Here is a 23,682-nt window from a genome sequence, read left to right as displayed (position 1 = left end):
TGTCCAGCGGCTCCTCTTCAAACCCCGCTGGGTTCAGCACGTGCTGCCGGCCGGGGTGCTCGGCAGCTCTGTCCCCTGGGCAGGAGGTGGGTCGCTTTCCGCCTGGCAGCCTTGCAGTGACTCCACTGTGAAGCAGTCCCTGATGTCTGAAGAGCAAGGAGATGAAGTCCACTTCCTTAGGAACTCTCGCTGAGCAGGTCTTGGGATGTGCTGGCAAGCGCAGAACCCCGCTCTGGACGCCTTCTGTGCTTTGTCCCTCTGATAGGGGCGACGCCAATCGTCACCGAGGCGGTCCGGGTCCCACTGGGACATAGCTCTGGAGCAGGCATGCCGACACCCTGCGGCTCTGCACAGCCACTCCCGTGGGCAGCATCAAAGGGCCCCGCGGCACCACGATCCCGTTTGTCCTGATTCCTGGGGAGGGAGGTGCAGAGGCCTGAATGGCTGCTGTCGGGATCAGCCAGGTGGTTTTCCAGCCTGGTGTGTCTGTCAAGTGCGCTCCTTGGCCGAGGGCTGAGGATGAATCCCAGGTGCACGTGCCGTTTGCGAGGCAGGACGCGCGTCATGACAGTCACCGGGTTAATGGCTGGCATCCCGCTCCACCTGCCAGTGTGCCGCCGGCACCCACGGCCGTGCCCAGCTCATTGGGCTCTGCTCCACAGCCACAGGCAAACCCAGGTGCGTGAATGAGGGGGAGGCTGGGGCGTACTAGGGCTCTGGGGTACTGGAATCGGTGCTTGAGAGTGGCAGGGGAACGGTACAGTGTGACAGAAGTACAGGCAGCAAAATATATGGGGCGTGTGTGGTTATAGGGTGTGATGTGTTCTAGGGTTTCATGGTACGGTGGGGATGCCACTGGGGAGAGTGGGATCGGGATGCATGGGGACCATGCTCCCACCGCTCATGGTCTGCTTCTCCTCCACGGCAGAGCTCTGGGTGGGCAGCCAGGTGCCGGGGTGCCCGCTCTCCCGGTGGCATGGAGACATGGTCCCGGCGCAGCGCTGCCTTCGACTGTGTGCCCCAGCCGGCAGCCTGCTGCCCTGACTGGATGGCGGAGCTCCCTGACGCCCTGCCCCTCTCCCGCCTCTCAATCCCTGGCACGCACGACTCCCTCAGCCTGTTCGGTGGCCGGCGCCTGCGGTGCCAGAGCTGGGGCCTGGAGGCCCAGCTGGCGGCCGGCATCCGCTTCCTGGATGTGCGCTGCAAGCTGTCGCGGGGTGAGCTCCGCATCTACCACCTCTGCACCTTCCAGCGGGCCAGCCTGCGCGGCGTCCTGCGCCGCACCCTGCACTTCCTCCGCGCCCACCCCGGCGAGGCCGTGCTTATGCGCATCAAGGAGGAGCTGCCCATCTTCTCCCGGCCCGGCTTCGCTGCACAGCTGCACCGCTGCCTGCTGGAAGAGGGACAGGGCTGCGTGTGGTGCCGGGAGGAGGTGCCAACGCTGGGCCAGGTGCGCGGGAAGATAGTAGTGCTGGAGGCGCTGGCGCGGGAGGTGCTGGGCATCCCCTACGAGCAGCTGAGCATCAGCGACGCCTGGAACGTGCTGTCACTGGAGCGCAAGTGGGCCCGGGTGCGGCAGCACCTGGAGAAGGCGGCCGGCGGAGACCCCAGCACGATGTACCTCACCTTCTGCTCCGGCAATGGGCTCTTCACCTGCCCAGAGGAGGTGGCCCGCTTTGTGAATCCCCGCTGCTGCCAGCACCTGCGGCGCCGGGGCGGGCAGCCCGTGCGCTGGGGGGTGGTCATCATGGACTTCCCTGGCGCAGGCCTTCTCCGGCTCATCGTGGAGAGCAACTGCCCGCGGGCCAATGGACACTGCACAGCGGCCCCCGGCACCCCCCCGGTACGGTCCCGCCGCCGCCACGGCAGACGGCACGGACGGCGCAGCCCGCACAGCCTCGCGCGCTGCCCGCTCCGCTGTCCCTCGGGGAAGACACTGACACTGCTCCCGGCCCCGCGCCTCTGCCCAAGGGCCTCAGGGCCTGGAGGGCAAAAGCGGCTTTCTAGGTCTTGCAGAGCACCGGGAAGCCTTCGTGTGACGATGGTGTGACAGTCGCAGAGACAGCAGAGGAGGCCGGCTGCGGCCGGAGCCGGGCAGCCCGGGGAGCTGCACCCTGCCCTGAGAAGTCAGGTACGGTGCCGGTACGGGGCTGGGCCATCTGAGTCCACTGGGCAGCAGGGGTGGGTGGGGGTAGAACATCCTGCCTCACCTCCTGTCGAGCCAGTGAGTCCTCCCAAGATACCTCTCTGCAAAATAGTCCTTTTCCTTAACGGTAAATAAAAATAAAAAGAAGCTAGGAAAGCACTGCCGATGTTGCCTTGCCATTTCCTGTCAGAAAAGTGGAGAAAAGACCTTTTGCTTTTGCTGCTTAGATGTGAAGGAGCTTGTAGCCTTCTGCCCATGGATGAAGCGCTGTTAAATTGTTGTCTGTGACCATCTTGCTCTTAAAGCAGAGCTGCAAGAGGTCACAGGAGTAAGAATTAATTTTAAAGGTGGCAACAAGTGTCTAGGAACAGCCCTCCTCTCAGTGTTTTAGCTTCTGTTTCTTTCTTGCAGGGGCTTGCCCCAGAAGTCAGGACTCTTAGGAAGAGCCAGCTTCAGCAAGGGCCACCCACCCTGTGCATGGAGCACTGGATGGCTACAGAAGCAGCGACTCAGACAGGGCTACCCTGTCCCTGGGGTCACACACCAAGGGATGCTGCACTGGGCAGAGCCCAGCAGTTTGCAACAGCTGGGGCACTGCAGACAGGGCACTTTGTAGATCTACAAAAGCGAGGTGGTTGAGGCATAAAAAAGACCTCAAAACATGTTGTGCCGGTGCCTGTGCTACCTGCAGATAATAAAACACTAATCCAAATAAACAACACAATAACTCCTTTGAGCAGAAAGGTAACCAAATTCCAAGGGGAGAAATCATCACCCAGGAGGGTGTCTGCTGCATCACTGGCAGCAGCTGATCCAGACAGGCTGTGTCCTGAAGCAGGGAGGTGAAAAAGAGAGAGGAACTTTTAGAAGAGGAAAGCTCAGCCCTAGCCTGCCAGAAGGTGAAGAATGTCCTCAAGTTGCACAGCTGGGTACAGCTGGAGGAGATGCACAGGATTTCCTGGCCCAAGGAGAGGATGTCTTTGGCTGTGCAGGGGCTGACCCTGGCTAGAGACACGGCTCTTTGTGCTGAGACTATTCATCTGCTGCCCAGGGAGGGGAACAGGCAATAGTTCACAGTGGGTGACAGAGGTAACAGGCAGAGGAATCTAGCTCTGGGTTTGCTATGTGAGATGGGAGAAGGTTGAAATCTCTGCATTAAACCAGATGTGCTACAAAAGCACTGGTGGTGTTCAGGGTGAGGGTGGCCTGACTCACTGGCTACCAGTGCCTCCTGTGCCTGGGCTGCCTCTGCACCAAGCCAGTGTGGCTGTCAGGAGTTTGGGTTCTACTGGGGCAGAGTCAGGTGAGTCAGTGTCTTGTCTCAGCGTTCCAAGGGTGCACAGTGTCATGGAGAGCCAGGCAGGGCAGAAGCAGAGCAATCACAGTTCCTAGGAGCTGTAGGCTGAGTGGTTTGGCTGTCACTCAGGGCTGCCGCTGGATGTGGCACATCCCTGCAGCTGCACCCCAGCAGCTTGTGCCCACCCTGTGCCCCAGCTCTCTGGCAGGGCAGAGGTGCCGCCTGGGATTCCCCGGGTGGGCAGTCACTTGTTTACTCCCCATCACTCAAGCAGTGAGATAATGTCGGTGTTATCTATGCCCCAGTCATCCTGTTTGGCAAACCTTTATCTGTGCCATGCACGTGTGGCTGCTGCCAGGGAGCCGGCAGGCAGCACAGGCAGGGGTACCCGTGTGACAGTGATGCCCAGTGAAAAGGCTCTTCAGCACCAGCTTTGCAGTGAAAGGCAGGAGGCAGAGAACTGTCCTACAGCTGAGGTCAAAGAAACATCTCTGAGAGGGTCTGGATAGGGTGGGCAGGAGCTATTTGCCCCAAACTACCCCTATATTCCACAGCCAGGGCTGCCCCTGTGGGTGAGGGGTACGGGGTACCTGCCCCTGGACCTCTGGGGCCCGGCTAATCATCTCAGTCCCTCCAAGCCAGGGTAGCACGCTTAATGCGTCTCCCGGTGTCCAAACGCTTTCAAATTGTGAGAAAGATTTTATCAGGAGCTGCTTGAGGCGGGGCAGCAGTTGATAAAAGGGTGGAGGAGGAGGCTCCGGCTGCTGGAGCAGTGCGCTGGCAGACTTGCCCAAAGGCACTCTGCAGCTCAGGGACACCCTTTGGGTCAAGCACTTCCTGAGGACCTGTGGTGGAAGGGAATCTCCTGCCTGCGATCAGGAGATGCCTCTAAAGTCTCAGGGAGAGCCGCCCGTGTCCCCTGGGAGGAACGGAGGGATGGCAGCAGCGGGGCTCCACCCAGGCGTGTGTGTCCTCGCCGGTAGCACCCCACAGGCCTGGCGGGGCGGGATCGGGTACCCCCGGTGGGCTGTTGAGCCCTCCCCGGGCTCCCAGGAAGGTGCCCGCTGTATCGCGGGCAACAGCCGAGCCGGCCCGGCAGTGTCGGGTGACTCGGTTCCTCTGCGGTTTTCGGAGACATTGCACAAGGAGGGGAACAAGCTGTGCCGGCCTGGGGTGGAAGCCTCTGCCCCAAACAACGCGCGGCCGTGCCCCTTCCCTGGGGGCAGAGCCTGCGGCACGGCTCTACGGCGCTGATAGCATCGCCCCGAGGGCTGCTCAGCACTGGGGCACAGCAAAGGAGACGCTTCTCCATTCCAGTGCCTGGGTCCAGAGGGATAGGGCGGAGGTGACATAGGAAAGTGTCTTTGTACCTGCTCCCTTGAGCCCACGCTGAGCAGCCCTAGCTTGCAGCTTGCCTTGTGTCCTCAGAGGGATGGCTGGGGGGACAGGATGCACCATCCTGACACCTGGGAAATCTCCACACTGCCCAGGCCCTTCCTCGGTGAGCAGAGCAGGAGGAGTCCAGCGGGAGCATGTGCCCTGCAGCACCCTGAATCCCTTCCAGGGAAGCCACCCTTGAAAATAACCTGAGATGTGAAAGGGCTCCTGGTGATTAACCAGCTCCCAGCTGAACTGATTCGGGTCTTCTCTCCCTTCTACCTTGTGTACCTTTTTCCACTACCTGAAAAGCAAGCTTCCAACCTGCCAAGTATCCATCCTGCCAAGTAGGACCCTTTCTCTGAACCCAGGCATGGGGCACCTGCTTCTGAACAGAGCTCGAACTAGGTCATGTTCTGTCTTTGCAGCAGCAACAGCCTCTGCATCTCAGACACCTTGATTCCATTTTTAAAGCAATACCAACAACTATTTGTAGTTACAAAAATAAAGGTGGGAGTATTTTTTTTTTCTACCGTTCTGCCCTACCACTTCTGCTTGGGTTCCAGCAGAAGTGAAACTGGCAGGGGCACAGCCTGCTCTGCCCTGGGGCTGTGTACCCATGAACATCCCTCTGAGTCCCAGCAGTGTCTCACCAGCAGGAGAGGCAGCTCCCACCCTGCCCAGGTGACCCTCAGCGCTTGGTGCTGGTCTTCTCTCCAGCAGCTGCCCCTCAGCCTCTCTGCCTGCCTGCCTGCTTGTTCCCTTCCAATGACAGGGAAGGAGCAGCCAGGCAGGCAGAGAGATCACCCTTGGCAGAGGAGCTGCTAGAAAGCAAGTGTTCCTGAATTACTGGGTATGCAAGACTCAGCAATTCCATAGAAAGAGACAACTGCATTAAAACATTTTTTAAGGAAAATGTCCAGTGACAGGAAACAAGGTTCATTTATGTTGGCCAACGATAAAGTAATTGTACTGGGTTATGGCTCTTGTGGAATGGGTTCCTCCTTTTGTCTAGAATGTCCTGGTGGAGCAGCGTCAATTTCTTTGGAACTGGAAAATACATGTGACCTGCATGGGTCTTGTTTGGCTTTAGCTGGAAGTGAGCAGAGTAATTTCTGCAGAAAACCTGGCCAAGGCAATTCTACTTACAAGCAGGACAGGGTAAGAAAAGACTTAAAATGATTATAATAATCCAAGGGCGGCGGATGCAATTAGACATGTTCTTGAAACACTGGTGGAAGCTCCTAAACGATGTTAATAAGTCAGGGGGAAGTTCCTCTGGCATATTCCTGGACAGTTCTCATAAAGACTTAAAGGCAATGACAGAAAAATACATTGTTTAAGTAACTGTTTATAAATGGTATATGAAGATTCACAGCCAGAGCAAAACGCCTGCATGCGTGGAGAGTGTCTGGCACAGAGTTGGGAGGTTGTGAGCCACTCTTCCACTCAGCCCACAAGGGACCTCATCACACCTAAGCCTCTTCTGTCCTCCACCAGTGTAGGTGCTGCCACATGGACACAGTGGGTTAGAGAGGTCTCGGTGCTCTGGGCATCATGGAATGGGGCTAAACACTTTTCAGGGGGCCCTTCTTCTTCTTCTGGGGTGCTTGGGCAAGCCTGGCTCGTTGTGGGTCATCTCTTGTGGCTGCCATGTCCCCATGGCAGTAGGGATGCAGCCAGTTCCCATGACATAGGGCTGCTGCCAAGCTAGGTCCATGAGGACCGTGGCTAGTGCTGACCCCACTGTTTGCCTCCAGCCCCGGGCTCAGAGAAGGGTTTCTTGGGGCTAGAGAGCCCCGTGGCGGGGGAGGCGGGGGTGTGGGGCAGGATGTGGGCTGGCAGCGGGGCTGGGATGGGACGGGAAGAGGCCGGGGGCAGGGAGCGAAGTTCTGCACGCTCGGAGGAAGCGTGAGCAGCACTGCCCCCCGAGGGACAGCTGCCGCGGGCGGGGCACGGTGCAGCCGCGGCACCAACATGGTAAGTCCTGCTCCTTTCCTTGGGCATGACTGAGGGTCTGCCTAGACAAGGGGATTAGGGGAGGGCAGGGCTGTGGGCAGGCACTGACAGGAATCACAGGGGCTGTGGGACACGCGTAGGCTGCCCTGGGGACACTCTGCCCGAGCGACCCCAGGCTCACGGGACACTGCCATGCACACACGGCACAGCGACTGCAGAGGTAGATGGCAGCCCTGGCTAGGCAGGAAGGGGCTCGGGGGGCACAGGACTTAGGGGCTCCCCAGGAGTGAAATGCTCCCCCCAAGTGCCTTGCTGCAAGGAGCCCTTCCTGCAGCAGAGCCGTACCTGGCCGGGAGCACCGTGTGTGCCTGCGTGCCCGTGCCATGAGTGACCGCCCTTGTGTGAGCCAGGACTGCCTGGCAGTGGTGTGGTTGCATGTGTGAACCTCTTGGGATGTGCACGTTCATGTCTCCCTCCCTGTCAGGGCACTGCTGTGGGACTGCAATCTGCTGGGAGGAAAAGGACTCTGGGCTCTCCTGGAACCTACCTGGGCATCACTGCCATCACATGGGGTAAGCCACACACCACCCACTCAGTAAGCCCAGTATGACCCTGCTGCCAGGAGTCTGCAGGTCTGAGAAACTGGAGAAAAGTAGCATTGTTATTTTGGGGGCTTATCAGCCCATCCCCAGGGCTGGATCCTTCTGGGCTGGGAGGGGGCTGCCCCTCCTTGTGCCAGCTCCCTCCAGGTGGACTGTGCTCCCCCAGGAAGGGCCAGGCCATGGCTGAGGTCCCTGCAGGATGTTTGGTTCCCCAAATGCAGCCTGGCAGCTGGTACTGTGAACTGTACTGCGAACCGGGGAAAGGCAGGGGAGCTGTACCCACTGCCACACCCATGCTTGTGCTGGGGAGTTGGGCACGGATGGAGTCACAGGTTCATAGCACAGCTGGGGCAACATCACACAGAATTAGAGCTGCTACTTGACATCAGGAGTACAGATACTAACTTGGTTTTGCTGCCTGTAGGGTATTTCCTTCACATGCTGGCATTGCACAGAGCAAAACTTACTGGTGCCTGCTCTGTCCCTGGAAATGCTCTGTAGGCCGAATTATCTTCCTAAGAACCTTAGTGACTGAGCTAAGGAACAGAAGTGAGGTAAGTGCAGTGTCAGGAGGAGGCTGAGATTTGGCTCTGAGAGAAAACAAAAAGGCAAAGGCACCTCAACTGTGGAGGGTGCTGAACACCACCCTGGGAAGAGGTATCAAGGCTGCCACAGGAACCAAGGGGTCAAACCACAGGAAAACAGCACTCATTTGGGGGTTCAGTACCAGGTGGGGCAGGGAGAGGGAGCACAACACTGGGGAGATGAGCTGTGCCATGGAGAGGGTGTAACTGGTGGAGCTGGAGGAAGGAGGTAGGAGGGCATGCGGAGGACAGACACGGAGCAGGTGTCAAACTTTGGTCTTCTCAGTTTGGGGATGGGCTGTGTGAGGGTAGCAGGCAACTGAGCCGTGCTGGAGAGCAGCAGGGGCCAGGAGGAGGTTGGTGGGAGCTGAGGACGGGGCAGGCTCCCAGAAGGTGCCCTGAGTTCCTGTCCTGCAGCCCCAAATTCCCAAAAGGTAAAGAGGGAACCACATTTTCTCCAGCTTCAGTTCTGTTGAACAAAGAAAATAGTTTGCTCTCTCACAAGAAAAACCAGACAAATTATGGGAAATTACTTACAAAAATGTATAACAATGGACCAAAGTGCAGCCCTAATTAGACTTTAGAAGATGTGTATTTGCATCTAATCTGCAATGCCTGGATCTTTGCACAACTGCAACTTGATAAAATGCTCTCCTGAGATACAGCGTAAGCTAGGCTGGTTGTTTGGAGAAAACATTGATCCTCATCTCCCTTTCTGCACAGATGGAGATATGATATCCCCACATCACTTTCTGCAGCTGTGGAGATAGCTGCTCCTGGGGAGAATGGAGGAAGCTTCTTTCTGTGGCTAAAACCTTTTGATTGCATAAAGTTGTGGTGTGAAATGCTGTAAATAAGAGCAGGGTTTCAGCAAAGTGCCCTTCACTTCTGGGTGTGGGTTCCAGTTACTTTCTGGCTTTGCCCTGCCTGCTGGGTATGATCATAATATGAGCTTGTTTTTGAAAGACCTTGTTTTGCAACACTGAGTTTTACAAGACTCTAGACCATCTCTGTCTCAGATGAGCAGGTTGGGGTCCAAATGCTTTTGGGGGCGAGGGCATATTGGCTGCTCTGCCTTGCTCCAATCTGCCTCTCATGTAGCAGGGTAAAGCAAGAAAACTGAAGTATACACACCCGCACTCAAGGAAGGAACTGTGTTTATGGAACCATCTTAAAGTGGGACTTTCCTCTTTGGGAAGCTTTTGTGGGCAGGGGAACAGGGGCATGGGGCTGAGCTTTCAATCCTTATGTTGGAGGAGGGTTGGCATCACTGCTTGGGGCTCTTCTCTGTCCTGTGCTCTGCCTGCCTCATCCCATGCTGCCCTATCTCAGCCTTCACCCTGTCACCTCCACTTCCTCATCCCTGTGCCATTCCCCTCTGTCCTCAGCTCCTTCTGTCACGTCTTTGTGTACCCATGGAGTCCCATTCTCATCCACACTCACCCCTTCATCCAATCCTTTCACCGAGCCCGTCCCTGGCATCCCTTGGCCATGATGCCAGGCTTAGCCCACCCTCATGCCCCAAGGGATCCCACCCCTGATCCAGTTCCCATCCTTTCTGCATCAATCCCAGACCTCATCCTCTTTCACAGGCATGGTGCTGTGGGTGCAGGTGGGTGCCTGGACCTACCACTACAGTGACCAAGGGGACTACACATGGGAGCAGGCCAGGAATTTCTGCCAGACCTTCTTTACTGACCTGGTGGCCATCCAGAACCAGCAGGAGATCGAGTACCTCAACAAGAGTCTGCCCTTCCATGGGCGCTACTACTGGATTGGCTTACGCAAGCTGGGTGGCATCTGGACCTGGGTGGGCACTGGGAAGGCGCTGTCCAAGGAGGCAGAGAACTGGGCACTGGGGGAGCCCAACAACCGCCGCTCCAACCAGGACTGCGTGGAGATCTACATCCAGCGGCCACAGCAGGCTGGCAAGTGGAACGATGAGCCCTGCAACCGGAAGAAGAAGGCGCTGTGCTATCGGGGTGAGCAGGGGGACTGCGGACCAGAGCTGGATTGGGTGGGCTGGGGACCTCGGCAGGGTGGTCAGCAGCTCCTGATGACCGTCCCCTGTGTGTGCAGCCTCCTGCCAGCCCTTCCTGTGCAGCCAGCATGGTGAGTGTGTGGAGACCATTGGGAGCTACCGCTGCAAGTGCTACCCTGGCTTCCATGGCCCTGAGTGCACGGATGGTGAGACATCCAACCCCACCCCTCCTTCCCTCCTGGAGAGACCAAACCCTGGCATCAAAGCAGGGTTCCGGTGCTCCTGATGGGCTGTGGCACCTTGTCTCTCCCAGTTGTGCAGTGTGCCAAGCCGGAGCCGAAGGGAGTGCTCGTGAACTGCAGTCATCCCTACAGAGACTTCAGCTACAACTCCACCTGTGAGTTCAGGTGCCCTGAGGGGTTTGAGCGGCAAGGGGCGGACATGCTGCGGTGTCTGCCTTCCCAGGAGTGGTCAGCAAACATCCCCACCTGCACAGGTAGGGCCTGACAGGGGCTGGGGGTCTCAGGGATGCAGCATTGATGCTTTGAGGGAACCAGCCCCGTGTGCCCAATGCTGTTCAGACAAGTGTTACTGCGCCCTTACTATTGTGGAAGCATCTCCTGGTGCTGCACCGCAGGGTGGGATTCCCTGAGGAGGAATGGGAATTGCTCTGCAATGGGCAGAGCAGGTGTGAGCTGTGAGGCTCTGTTATGCCTGGCTGTCCCTGTGCCCATGTTTGCTGCCCTGAATCCCACTCAGATATCAGCACCCTGTGTGCACCAAGTGTGGGGTCAGGATGGTGTCCTGGCTCCGCTGTCAACTCTGCGGCAGTGTCGCTCTCCCCTAGCCCACCCTGATCTGCGTTGGGAAGGCATTTGCCATCTTGGGAAAGAGAAAAGAGGGGCTGCTGTCCCACAGCCAGGGGAAGGGTGTATCCTGGCAGGGGTGGGCCACCTTGAACAGGGAGAAAGACTCATGAAATGAGATTAGATATAAGCTTGGTGGGACAGAGTGTGACAGGAAACCAGAAAGGAGAGAAAGCTGTGGTATGTTATTCTGCAGGGGCAGAGAAAGTCTTCCTGTCAGTGGCTTGAGGGTTTGCAGCCAGGCACTAGGCATCCCAGAGAACTGCCAGGCTTTTTTGGGGGTGCAAGAGTCTTGCTCCACCTTTCCTGTGCTGCTGTGTGGTACACCTGCAGCCTTGCACAAGGATGGGGTGAGTCAAGCAGACATGGGACACATCTGGGACTGGGAAGGAATGGGAGTGGGAAGCATCTTTGTATATATATTCTTTTTAAAAGAAGCCTGCTGCTGCTGCTGCTGCCTGTGCTGGCTGGGCCTGTGGTTCAGCCCTGGACCTTAGGTAGCTGAGACCAGCAAAACTGTCTGCAGCTAAGGGGAACAGGAATGGAGATGTGATGCTACCGTTCTGTAACCAGTATCCCCAGCAGGGACAGGGGCAGGAGATAGCTCCCAATTTTGCAAAAATCCCCACAAACAAGCTGGGCTGAGCCTGTGTGCTCCAGGCTTTTTAGGCTCCCAAGGGCTTGCTTTCCCAGCTTGTTGTTTTTTTCCTGCTGGCTGTAATATGATTGATTTTTGTTTTATTGCAAACAATCAGATGAGTCAGTTGGTCACCTGTGCTGATAACAAAATGGTGTTAGCAAGCATTGCCAGCTGGGCTTACTCCAGAAATGAGCGGAGCAAGACTGCAAGCAAGGCTAGTGGTGCAGCAAGGACTGTGAGGGGCAAGGCTGCCTGTCCTGCCTCAGACTCTGCCCCATGCCCACCTGCAGCCATTGTGTGCCCATTGCTGGCTGGCCCCCAGAGGGGCTGGGTCAGCTGTTCCCACCCACACAGCACGTTCACCAACAGGCACCTCTGGGTACTGGGAAACCAGAATTGCCTGTAAAATAGCTACAAAATTAAATGTCTCCCCAGGAAAGTGCTTGGTGTCAGTTTGAAAGCAGAAGATGCAGTGAATGAAGTCTGTCTCAGCTGGGCTGGGTGGTGGTAATGCCCTGCTTGCACTGACCTTTGGCAGCAGAGCCATTCACCCCAGAAAACCTTGGGTATTGCTCTGGCATGCAGCAAAATACACCCTGGGGACAAGCAGAGGAGGCTGGTACACAGCCTCTTTAGCCATTGCAGTGCTTTACAGTCCCAAAGCCATCCTCCTGCCACTGTGACAAGGACAGAGGCTGGTCTCTGCTCCAGTAAAGGGAGGGAGATGAATGGGACTGCAGCAGCTGTGGTCCTTCCAGGGGCTTTGGCCCAGGGTAGTGAAAGGGATAAACAGGGCTCTGGCTGAGCAGCAACTCTGTCCCCCAGAGGAAATCACTTGTAGGGCAGAATAATCATTGCACCAACTACAGTTTTAAAGAGGTAAGTGTGGGTAAGATTTGATTTGGATTCAGCCTGAATTATTAAATTTAACCTCACCTATCCCATCTCTGAGCTTTGCCATCTCATTGCAGCCGTCACCTGCCCGGTGCTCAGTGCTCCAGAAAAGGGAGAGCTGAACTGCTCCCACCTCCATGGGGACTTCACCTTTGGCTCCACATGTGCCTTCTCCTGCCAGAAAGGGTTTGTGCTGATGGGGCCAGAGAGGCGTGAGTGCACAGCCACAGGGACATGGACAGAGGATGCCCCACACTGTGAAGGTAGAGCTGCTGCTGGAGTGCCAGCTGTCACTAGCCTTGGGGTAACACATGTGGTGTTCCCCAGCCCCTTGGTCCCAGAATTTTAGTCTCCCATTTCTCAAGCTGCTGCTTGATGTGTACCTCTTCACTCTGCAGCCATTGCCTGTCCAGTGCTCAGTGCGCCAGAAAAGGGAGAGCTGAACTGCTCCCACCTCCTTGGCAACTTCGCCTATGGATCTGTGTGTGCCTTTTCCTGCCAGACAGGATTTGCCTTGGTGGGGCTGCAGAGCCATGAGTGCACAGCCTTGGGGACTTGGACTGGGGACACACCACACTGTGAAGGTATTGCTGCTGCTCAAGGTCTCACAGGCCTTGTGTTGAGCAAGGGATGTTTGCTAGAGGACCCTCTTGGTCCTGTTCTTTCAACAGTCTAGCCCTGTAGTACCCTTGAAAATGTTTCTCTGTCCTTGCAGCCATCACCTGTCCAGTGCTGAGAGCTCCAGAAAAGGGAGAGCTGAACTGCTCCCACCTCCATGGGGACTTCACCTTTGGCTCCACGTGTGCCTTCTCCTGCCAGACAGGGTTTGTGCTGATGGGGTCAGACAGTCGCAAGTGCACAGCCACAGGGACCTGGACAGGGGATGCCCCACGCTGTGAAGGTAGAGCTGCTGCCACAGCTCAGGGTGTCACTGGCCATGGGGTGACACTATGATATGTCCCCTAGCAGTGTAGTATCCCAGGCTCCTTTCTGAGCTGTGCCTCTTTACCCTTGCAGCCATCAAATGCTCAGCACTGACCACCCCCAAGATGGGCCAGGCTGCCTGCTTCCATCTCCATGGGGACTTCACCTTTGGCTCCACGTGTGCCTTCTCCTGCCAGGCAGGGTTTGTGCTGATGGGGCCGGAGAGCCGTGAGTGCACAGCCCTGGGGACCTGGACTGGGGACCCCACACATTGCAAAGGTAAATCCTCTGATCTCACACATGTCTGTTGATGCAGAGTGCTCTCCCCAGCATCCTGGGCTATGTCAGTTTATCCCCTGGCTTGCCAGCCCACATATCCCCATCTCAATGCCATCAATCCTGTCCTCTTGATGCTCCTGCTGTGCTTTATCTGCAGCCATCAGCTGCCCAGTGCTGTCCCCCCCCAGCAGAGGCCAGCTGAGCTGCTCTCATGTGCATGGGAACTTCACCTACAACTCCACATGCATCTTTTCCTGCGAGGAGGGGTTTGTTCGGATGGGAGCAGAGATGCTTCAGTGTGAGGCCACGGGGAACTGGACTAGGGATTCCCCTGTCTGTGCAGGTACCCCAGCTCCTCTAGCACTGTGGAGGTTCCAGCTTTGTTCCAAGCACCTCTGGAATATGGTGGAGGGGGACTCCCCAGGGGCTGCAAAGTGCCCTTCCTAACGCGTGGCTCTGTGGCTTTGTTTCAGAGGATGGTGCCTTCGTAAAGCAAGTCCTGGCTTACAGCAGCGGCGCAGCCCTGGCAGTAGCTGGTCTTGTGCTCTCTGGGGGGCTCATTGCCTTCCTTGCCAAGAGACTCAGTGACAGAGGTAAAGAAATGCTTCCTGCAGCCCACTCTAGCTTTGGTCAGGGGCTCTCAGGCAAGGCAGTGACAGTCCCAGGGGAGGCTGGGGTGATCAGAAGAGTACCAGTGTGACTGCCTCCATTCACATGTTTTATTTGCTGAGTTGCTTGGGTCCTTGGCAGTTGGTCCAGCTGAAAATGTCAGCAGCCAGGTTTGGAGGGCAGAGCCAAATAAACATCATCACTCTGAAAAAGGCAGCAAATGCTTGTTAAGGCAGCCCCACCTCATGCCTGTTCAACTCCGCTCAATTTCAGATGCTGCTGCTGCAGCTTCTTGCGACCTTCACTAAACAGATCTGGTTATTTCTTTTCTATGTGCTTTATGTCCATGGACATTTCAACACTGTTATCAGAGGAGAAGAGGAAGCTCCTGAAACCCACCAGGTGAGAGCTGTGCTCTGCAGGAGGGTGGCTCTGCCCTGTGACTGTCACAGCCCTATATTCATCCTGCTGACACCCAGATCTGCCTGTGTGAGGCTGGTTTTTTACAGGAGCATCTCTGGGGCTGACAGGGCTCAGCAAAACCCTGGCCTTCACACACTCCTGCACTCCCCAAGGTGACATCCTTGTGTTTGCCTTCCAGTGACCTGGGAGCGCCAGGCACCTTCACCAACTCAGCATATGATGCCAACCTGTGAGGTGAGGGTGGAAGAGACCCTCCCAGCACCCTGTTCAAAACTCACCTGGGTGGCCATCTTCCTGGCTGGGGTGCTCCTGGGTGGGGACACCCCTTGGGACTGAAGTGGGTAACACCAGCTCTATCTCTCCTGTGCTTCCAGCCTGCCTGACACTGAAATCCACCATGTCCCCCAGGGTTGCAGGCCCAGCAGGAGCTGCTGCCGGAGCACAGAGGGACTCCATGCCTGTGGTTGTAGCCTGGACCAGAGCTGCCCCTGGACACTGCCGCCATGTTGCATGTGCAGCATTCTCCTGGGAAGGGGAGCTGCCGCCAGTGCAGGCAGCTGGAGACCCACCAGAGGCCAAGAGCTGGGGGCAGCCTGCCACCCAGCCCTTGGACATTCCCCCACCAGGAATTTGGACACGCCCCAATAGCTGCTCCACTCACGCTTCCGCCAATGAGCTTGTGTCAGCAGGGGCTGAATAAACGCCTTAGTCTAACTAATGCCTCCTGTGTGCCTGGGGGGGGGGGGGGGGGGGGGGGAGTTTTCATTAAATAATGTGGCCAACACAATTAGGGAAGTGATTCTTCCCCTGGACTTGGCACTGGTGAGGCCACTTCTGGAGTGCTGGTTTGGGGCCCCTCAGTTCAGGAAGGATGTTGAAGTGCTAGAGCATGCCAGAGAAGGCTACGAGGCTGGTGAAGCACACCTGATGAGGAGCGGCTGAGGGAGCTGGAGTTGTTTGGCCTGGAGAAAAGGAGGTTCAGGGGTAACCTTATTACTGCCTGAAAGGAGATTGTAACCAGGTGGGTTTTGGCCTCTTCTGCCAGGTTATTTTTGAGAGGACAAGAAGACCCAGCCCTAAGCTGCGCCAGGGGAGGTTGAGGTTGGACATGCACAGGAATTTCAACACAGAAAGGGTGGCTGGACACCGGAACGGGCTGCTCTGGGAGGCGGTGGAGTCACCGCCCCTGGAGATGTTTAAGGACTGGACAGGGCCCTCAGTGCCATGGTCTGGGTGACAAGGTGGTGTTGGGTCATGGGCTGGGCTCCCTGATCTCAGAGGTCTTTCCCAACCGAACTGAAACTACGATTCTCTGCGGAGCACGGAGCACGCTGAGCGGCCGTGCCAGCCCGTGCTGCCTCCGCGCGCCCGCCGAGTGTCCGCCGGCGGCAGCCGTGGCGGGCGGGCCCGGCCCGGCCCTGCCCTGCCCTGCCGGAAGCAGACGTGTGTTTCGGGAGGAACGGGAAGCGATGGCGGCGGCCGAGGCCGAGTGGGAGCCGGCGGGTCTGCTGCCCGCCCCGGGGGGCGGCCTGGACTGGGGTGAGCGCGGCTTCGGGGGGCCGGGGCCGGGCCGGGGCGGCGCGGAGCTCCCCGGCAGGGCCGGGCCGGCGCTGAGCCCTTTTCTCTCCGCAGAGGCTGTGCTGGGCGAGGAGCTGAGCGAGCTGCTGGGCGCCGCGGCCCCGAAGGACGAGCCCGACGTGAGTACCGAGGATGGCGGGGGCCAGGTCCGCGCTCTGCTGGCGGTGAGAGCCCCGGCCCCGCTCGGGGGGCCTCGGAGGAGCTGGGCAGGAGAGCGTGGCCGCCCGGCCTGCACCCCGCGTCAGCGCTGGAGATAGCGATGACTGGAGCACTGGGGCACAGCTGCGGAGCCGTGGAGTGTGCCAGGCAGGGGGGTTAGGGTGAGGGTGCGAGGTGCCGGTGACGAGGAGTGGCGGCTGTCACTGCCCCGGTGAAGGTGAACCCCGCAGGGCAGTGCTGGGTAGGCTCAGGGCTACCTGAGGAACGGTGGGTATGTTACACCTACATCTACCCGGGCTGTTCTTTATCCCTTTGCCTATTCGATTATTTCTTGTTTTATTCTTTAATGTAGGATTCTCTCAAAAAACCTTTGCTTGCAACCTTCTGCATTAATCCTTGTCGTTTTCACTGCCCACTTGTCCATAGTGCTTTTTCTCTCCCGGGGCATTTACCTCGTTTATTCTCCTCTCCACGTTCTTCCCCTGCCGTGTTTCTGCTAACTGTGTCCCAATCCACCTCCAGCACAAGCCCAGGTTATCATCTCATGTAAACCCCATGGTTTAAGAGCATTTCTACACGTGTAGAACCAGTCAATGGAGAAAATGTGGGAGCAGACTGATTGCACAAGGGAAAGGTATTCCCCACCAGTAGGTCAGCTTCACTTGCTTGGGTGAGAGCTCTTAATGCACAGCTCACATTGTGGTTTTTTTGGTCATTCTTCCTTTAAATGTGCTCTGATGAGCTTTCTTTTCATTCTAACTTACAAGTACCATTATCTATGCAGTTTGCAGGCTTTTTGAGATGGAGAAAAACCCCAATTGTTGTTTTAAAGGGCATATGATAAATAATATGTATGGAGTGATTTTAGCCTGTTTGTTCTGATTTTTTTGGAAAGGGAAACTGGTGTCCTTGGCTTTAGATGTTGACCTTGGTGTATTCAAGTATAGGGAGACCTAACACATACCATTAATCAGGTCTTGGGCAAGTCAGTCTTGTGTCTGTTTTCCTGCTGGTAAACTGTCTCTGGTGTGCTTTTATTTGTAAAGTGCGTTGAGATGTAATGGTGTGTAGCAGACACAGGGCTGGCTACGGCTCCATAAGGGATGTTTAGAGATAGGTATTTGCTGAGTCATAGGAATTGTACCAGGAGTCCTCACTCTGGTCCTCCTTATCTCTCTGTGACCCCACAGGCTAGTTTCCCTAACCCTTACAATTGGTCAGTTTTCAATCCTCCCTAACCCTATAAAAGAGGCTGTCTGGGCCCATTTTCCCCAGAAGAGCAGCTTCAAGACCCTTCGTGAGACCCTCAGAATAAACCATCGTGGAACACTCTTGGCCGCCTTCTCCTCTCTCATTTTCATCTGCCTTCCAGGAGCCACGGCCAGCCGCAGCCCCTACAGCAAGCTAAGAGCTGAAATCACAAAAGAGCTGACTTTCACTAAGAGCTGACAATCACTGAGCTTGCTCGGGGTCTCGGCTGTGCGGCAGTCTGGCCTAGGGCACCCCAGCCTCCAGAGGGCTGAGGTGTCTGGCCTTGGGCTGCTTGCCTTGGGTGCTTACCCTGCGGGGAACCAGCTGTCCGGCTAAGAAGCTAGCCCCTGTGGCTCCATTCATTTTACAATGGTGGAAGAGCATTAAATAAATTTTTCAAGGCAGATGAAGGAGAGGATGGCACCAGTTTCCTAAGACTTGTGGTTTTTGTGAGATGCTTCAATGAACTTAGAACTTTTTGCTCTACAAATTACAAAGAGTACAATAATTAATGATAATCTTAAACTGACTTCCCCCTTCTTACTGGTGTAAGTTTAAAAGAAGCCTTGTTTTGTGTGTTTCAGTTGAGAATTTCCCCTTTAAGGACTTTCTTCTCTGCATACCTTAAGGCACCTGAAGTGATTGATAGTTATGCTGTATGTTTTGTTTTCTGCATCTGTAGGAATGTGAACATAATGAAACACATCCTTCTTTTTGTCTTGTCTCTTTTTCTGATCTGTCATTTCAGGAAAATGATCTCTATAACTTTCATTTTGATTTGGATTTGATGTCTTGGGACTCGGACCTTTGGAATATTACAGGCCATGCTTATGCAGGTAATTAACCTCCTATATTTTGCAGATGTTGCTCTTCCCCTCCTGCCCCACAAGGGTGAGCTCTTAAAACTCATGTGGAACTGTTTGATGCCCTATAGCCTTTGCTCTGTGATGAGAATTAGGCTGTGTTTCTGTGGGAGATGGATACAGCTGGCAAGGGCTGCCCTACCAGCCAAGTTGTTTAATACCTTTAATCTCCCTACGTTTTCTGCTGTGCCTTGCTTTGGGAATTAAATATCTGGTGTAGGACCGTGTGTTCTTTACTTTTCCCATTGCTACAAACTTGTGCAGTGAAATGTCTTTACCTGCCTCTTGCAGATGCAAACGTGAAGACAGAACCTTTATCACCAGCCACTTCCAGCTGTTCGGTCCCTTCACCACCGGCTGTGGACTCTCCAGTGCAGAATGTGCCTGTATGCAAAACCCCCCATGTAACACAGACCAACAGCTCTGTCAAAGCAAAAGCCCTATGATTTACTTCTAGGACCAAATTCATGGCATAAAAGGAAACAGCTTATTTTCCCAATCCCTGCAAAAACCTGTCAGTGGTATTTTCTTATCTCTTCTCTGTGACCCGTTTGAATAAGAGCATGTTCAGCTCTCTTTCCTCAGCTATGTTCATTAGCCTTGTTGCCAAAAAAATGCCTTCTTAAGGCTTCCGGGTCTAGTAGGCTTGGCCTCTGCCTCCCATTGCTCTGCTGAAGGGGAGAAGTACTTGTTGGTTTTTGTTAGTGGCACTTGGCATTGGCCAGAATCAAATTGCAGAGTAAAACCTTTGTCCTGTTGGCTGCTGCAGCAACACAGATGTGATGAGAAGCAGATTTACTCTGAACTGCTGGTAGATACAGCTCTGAGTTTCTGAAGTGTTAATCTCCTGTGCTTTCTGTCTGCAGGATGATGTGGACTTCAGCTGTAGCTCCCAGATGTCTCCCATCTCTCTCTACAGCAAGAGTTGCAGAAGCCCTGCATCCCCTGAAGGAGATGGAGGGAAGAAGCCTGCTGTGAGCATCTCTTCTCGATCTGGTATGAGAGAAAGAGTTACTTTCATCCTGTAGATAATATGTGAGTTGTCTTGCATCCATTAATGCTAACTAACAGACACTAGATGTCCTATTATTTATGACTTGGGTATTTGACCAGATGTGTTTATTTTCAACAAATATTATAGGTGGATTAAAAAACCCCACATTAAAAGCTACTTCATAATAGCTTGAATTATGTATTTTATGCCTCTTGGTCCAGTTCTGAATCTTTTTCCTTTTCTAGCAAATAACTCTGCGAGGAGCCTGAAGAAGTGTGGTCAGACGGTGTCTAGGCCTTTGATACAACCCAAACCCCTTTTGCCTGCTGTGCCTGAAGCTCAGGCTAACATTGGCATCCCAACTAAAACCATAATTATTCAGACTCTTCCCACACTTGTGCCACTGCCAAAGAATCAGCCAGTTGTTAACATCCAGCCAGCACCTCCTAAAGGTAGGTGAATTGTCTTGACTGAGCCAGGTCTTGGTGATAGCATTGTCTGTTTGGAATGGCTGATAGAATGAAGGTAGGTTTGGTGTATGAAAGAGGAGGAATAGGAGAAAAAAGGGTCCTACATGCATTGCTGGAAAAGCTTTAGGCTGAAAGGATGGCCTTATTCCTCTTGTCCTGTCCTGTGAGAAATAGCACTGACGTGGGCATTGTGTAAAATGAAGACTGGATTATATAATTCCATTATTTGGAATGGAAGACAGAGGCTGTGCTGAACACTGGCAGCTGTGGAGGTAAAATTGCTGATTTGGAAGGATCTGTAGGGATGCTTTGCTCTGCTTGCAATGTCAGGTGGTGCATAAGGTGATTACGGTGCTGTTCTTCAGTCATAACTGAAGGAAGAGCCAGTAGAATCAGTTAGGATGGTTTGAAGGAAGCTGGAAAGCTTGGGGGAAGTGATATAAGCATTTTTTTTACCCACATGAAACTTTTCCACAGGATGGAGGGGGCATGGATTTACGACATTTTAGCTCTCTAAACAGCATTAAGTACAATGTTGTGAAATCTGCTAAAAATTAAGAGCTGTGTCAGAGGTTAGAAAAGTTGATGATGTTAAGAGGAAAGTGATTTCCTGCCCCATGATAATTCTTTATTGCTACAGGTACCCTGTTACTGATTTTTGAAGTAGCTGGAGCTTTCATTTCTGGATCCAAGGCATTGTTTTCCTCTCCAGCTGGGGCAGGAGGGACCCTGCTTGCCTTGCAGCACTTGCCAGCTGCAGTTGCTCGTTTCACCAGCTGATGGCCACAGTCCCTTGCAGTTGAGTCCACAGGCACTGAGTCACGGAAGGAAAACCAGACAAATTCTTAAGGGCACGTATCTAGAAATTACTGCAATTGGGAAAAATTTGTCTCCATTACTGATTTCTCTTCTGTCAGGGGTTCAGCCAAATCTGGAGATGCTGACATTTGGTGTAACATGCCTAAGATTGCTAGACTGCTTAAAACACAGGTCAGCACTGTCAACTGACCTAATTCTTCTGATGTTCCAGCTGATGAAATACCATCTGGAATAAAGAATGCTGAGGATATGGATTTCTTTGAATATAAGTCTAGTACTCTGAAGATCAGCTTCTCTTCCCTGAAGAAAAGTCAGGACAGTAGTTTCTGTGAGACAGTATAGAGGAAATACTTTAGAGAAAGTATGTCCATGCTTTCTTTTAACTGATGGTATGTTTAAAATTTCTTTTGTGGAGCTTCCATAACAAAAGCCATAAGGATCTTTTTTCATCTGTCTAAATCCTCTGCATATGACAAGTTGGAAATACCAGTTTGAAATATGCCATTGTCTTCAAAGAAGCATGAGAAATTTTATTTTCACAGCCCCTTTTATAAAAGCTTAAAGAAGAACGCATGGTCTTAGAGCATCATCTCTTTTATGCATTAAAAAAAATTGAAATAGTCTCAAATTCATAATTTAAGATTCTTAAACAGGGTCGTACTAAGTTATGATGTCTTCGAGATTGTGTCTGGGGGAAAAAAAAAAGTCTAGTTTTACCCCATACATAAGATCTTGGCACTAGGTAAATTACTTCACTTTTCACCTTCCAGAAGGTTGGATAAGTGCTGTAATCCATTGTCAAGCATTTTGGTTGGAATGCTCAGCTGGAATGTGCTCTTTCTGAAAGCTGGCGAGGTCATCCTGTTACAAGGGACTAGAGAGACATTAATGTGTTTTCAGACAGCAAAATATTACTCAAGCACCTGCTTGAGTTAAATGTAGTTGTTGGACTGAAATTTCTTGGAAGTGGCTGCTTTTAATTCCATGTCAAACTATCAAAATGACCTCATTTTTTCTGCTGGCTTTTCTTTAAGCTCAATTCAGCTTGTGTATGAACTTTCTTGCATAAGACATTTTTCTAAAAACATGGTCTTAGTGTGAATTGAAGCTTCAGCATAAGTTTTGAAAGAGTAACTTGCATTGCTCTTTTTTGTTCATCTTCCATCTCTCTCCTAGTTTGAATTGATCTGTGTGGCATGAGTCACTTCTGTGTTTTAAGTTTTCCATTGAATACAGCAATAAAGTACTTATGGACAAAAGGGAGAAGGAAGATTGAGCAAAGTTGGCTAAATTTTGTGAAAAGGTTGTTCAGAGTGCTTCAAGTATTAGCAATACTGAGTAATGTATATAACAAGTGTTGAATTTTATTAATTTTGAAGAGCTTTTGCGAAAGAGCTTGGTTTATTGGATTCCTTTAATGTCTGTAGTTTTGGTTTGCAAGATGGATTAAGAGTCCTGTAAACTTTGGAGCAACTTCTTTCCATTCCTGTTCTGTGCAATATACTAATGGATTTGAGATCAGCTGTGCAGGGCAGGACACTTAGCAGTATGCCCCTGCAAAGTGGTGATGTACAAATCCATTTCATCCATGCTGAGCACTGCTGTTCTTGTTTGTGTTCCAGGTCCATCTGTGGTGCTGCCCCAGCCTGCTGTGGTACAGCTCCAGGCTTCTGGGGTGCTTCCTGCCTCCCAGCCAGTCATTGCAGTCACTGGAGGGACCCCAGCACTTCAGAACCACACAGTGAAGGCACTGTCTCCAGCTACTGGGAACGGCTCCAGCAGTGGCAAAATCCCGGTGACAAAGCCCTTGCTCCAAAGCAGCTCCCCGGCCATGGGGCTGGATGTAAGTTCTGACTCTGTAATAGCTGCTAACCAAGGCTTGTGCACCTCTTGCAGTTACGTGCATGTGGGATCTCATGGTCCCTTCAGAGTCTCAGGAAAACTCTCAATAGGATTTCCAACTGCAAGCAGGGAATTTAGCAGCTTGGCACAGAACAGGGAGGAGCAGCTAAATATCTGCTGGCCTGCCTGGAGTTCAGACCAGGTGTGCAAGTGTAGTGGCAGAAGACAGTGCTGATTGCTATTTTCTGTAACTTGACTTCTCAAGTGCAAGCTCTCAGTAGCCGGACCTCTCTTACATACAGGGAACTTTGATAGATCTGATTTTTGATTAGTGCTTGTAGGTGAGACGGGGGGGTAGCACGGTCGGGATGGACGGAGATGAGAGATCTCTGAAGCCAGGTTCATGGAACTTGCGGTTTATTGCAAAGGGCGTGGGTACAGGGCCCTGCTGGGAGCTGCCAGCTGCAGCTCGGAGCAGGCCTGAGAGAAGAGAGGGGTAGAGAGGATGAGAGGGTAATAACGTAAAAGGCAAGACCTAAGAGCATAGAAAAGTAAGTAAGAGAAGAGAACAAGAGTAAGAGTATGAGTATGAAGTTCCTGTTACAATACAATAAATCATCTGTGTTGAATATACTGATTCTCACTAACTAATCTAGTACAGCATGCAAATCCTATAGCATTTACATACAGCCTATAAGAATCACTACATTACCATACTGTGCTACATTTTAAACCCTAAAAACTACTCTTTTGACTCCTTGTGCCAAGCTGGCAGGGTCTGCTTGGACCCTTGGACCTGCCTGCTTGCAGAGGGTATTGTTTCATCAAAAGGGGATTACCTTCAGCCGGCCACACCATTGTTTTCCTGTTGCTCAGTAACTAAGGGATGTCAAAGCTTGCTTTCATTTCAATCTCGCTTATAGTTTCTGTATTCTCAAAATCTTTTGCCAGGCAATCATATTTGTAAGGCTTTCCTATTTCATCTTCCCCAACAGTCCTAAATCACTTTTCTAATCCATATAGTAAAAACGTTTCTTTGGAAGCAGATGAATTGGAAATGTCAATGCCTCATTCTCATTCCATACCCATTTATCTCTCCAGATTTTACTAATGACTTTGAGAAAC

General features: G+C 53.2%; 3 protein-coding genes across 7 annotated transcripts in view; all 3 read left to right on the top strand.

The window, feature by feature from the left end:
• LOC108963561 (1-phosphatidylinositol phosphodiesterase-like) lies at positions 1-2,127 on the top strand. The gene is given in 3 exon segments (XM_050977513.1): positions 1-678; positions 929-1,874; positions 1,877-2,127. Coding segments are annotated over 3 exon segments (1,236 nt in total). The 5' UTR covers positions 1-519; the 3' UTR covers positions 2,008-2,127.
• On the top strand, positions 2,078-15,295 carry LOC103824329 (P-selectin-like). 4 transcript variants are annotated; one of them, XM_018924665.3, is made up of 14 exons: positions 6,658-6,800; positions 7,264-7,351; positions 9,558-9,947; positions 10,045-10,152; positions 10,260-10,442; positions 12,424-12,609; positions 12,745-12,930; positions 13,062-13,247; positions 13,364-13,549; positions 13,707-13,892; positions 14,023-14,142; positions 14,530-14,560; positions 14,760-14,815; positions 14,990-15,295. In XM_018924665.3, exons 1-13 carry the CDS (start codon positions 6,798-6,800, stop codon positions 14,812-14,814), a joined length of 1,908 nt encoding a protein of 635 aa, XP_018780210.1. In that variant the 5' UTR covers positions 6,658-6,797; the 3' UTR covers position 14,815; positions 14,990-15,295. The 4 variants fall into 4 exon arrangements, with proteins under 4 accessions (XP_050833469.1, XP_030082629.1, XP_018780210.1 ...); XM_018924664.3 differs by having other exon boundaries at positions 14,956-15,295; XM_050977512.1 differs by lacking the exons at positions 6,658-6,800; positions 14,760-14,815; positions 14,990-15,295 and adding exons at positions 2,078-2,131; positions 14,668-14,752.
• Positions 15,296-16,001: 706 nt separating this feature from the next.
• Positions 16,002-23,682, top strand: part of ATF6 (activating transcription factor 6) — an 80,841-nt gene continuing 73,160 nt past the window's right edge. For both annotated transcript variants that reach the window (XM_050977236.1, XM_050977235.1), the window contains exons 1-7: positions 16,002-16,120; positions 16,214-16,278; positions 18,318-18,405; positions 18,724-18,818; positions 19,299-19,428; positions 19,672-19,878; positions 22,338-22,558. In XM_050977236.1, the coding sequence (XP_050833193.1) occupies positions 16,051-16,120; positions 16,214-16,278; positions 18,318-18,405; positions 18,724-18,818; positions 19,299-19,428; positions 19,672-19,878; positions 22,338-22,558 (876 nt within the window). In that variant the 5' untranslated portion in view covers positions 16,002-16,050. The remainder of the gene's footprint in view (positions 16,121-16,213; positions 16,279-18,317; positions 18,406-18,723; positions 18,819-19,298; positions 19,429-19,671; positions 19,879-22,337; positions 22,559-23,682) is intronic.

The sequence above is a fragment of the Serinus canaria genome, chromosome 8, assembly GCF_022539315.1.
Source record: "Serinus canaria isolate serCan28SL12 chromosome 8, serCan2020, whole genome shotgun sequence".
NCBI classification, from domain to species: Eukaryota; Metazoa; Chordata; class Aves; order Passeriformes; family Fringillidae; genus Serinus; species Serinus canaria.
The sequence above is the reverse complement of the archived record's forward strand: the minus strand, read 5'-3'. Positions and strand labels throughout refer to the sequence as shown.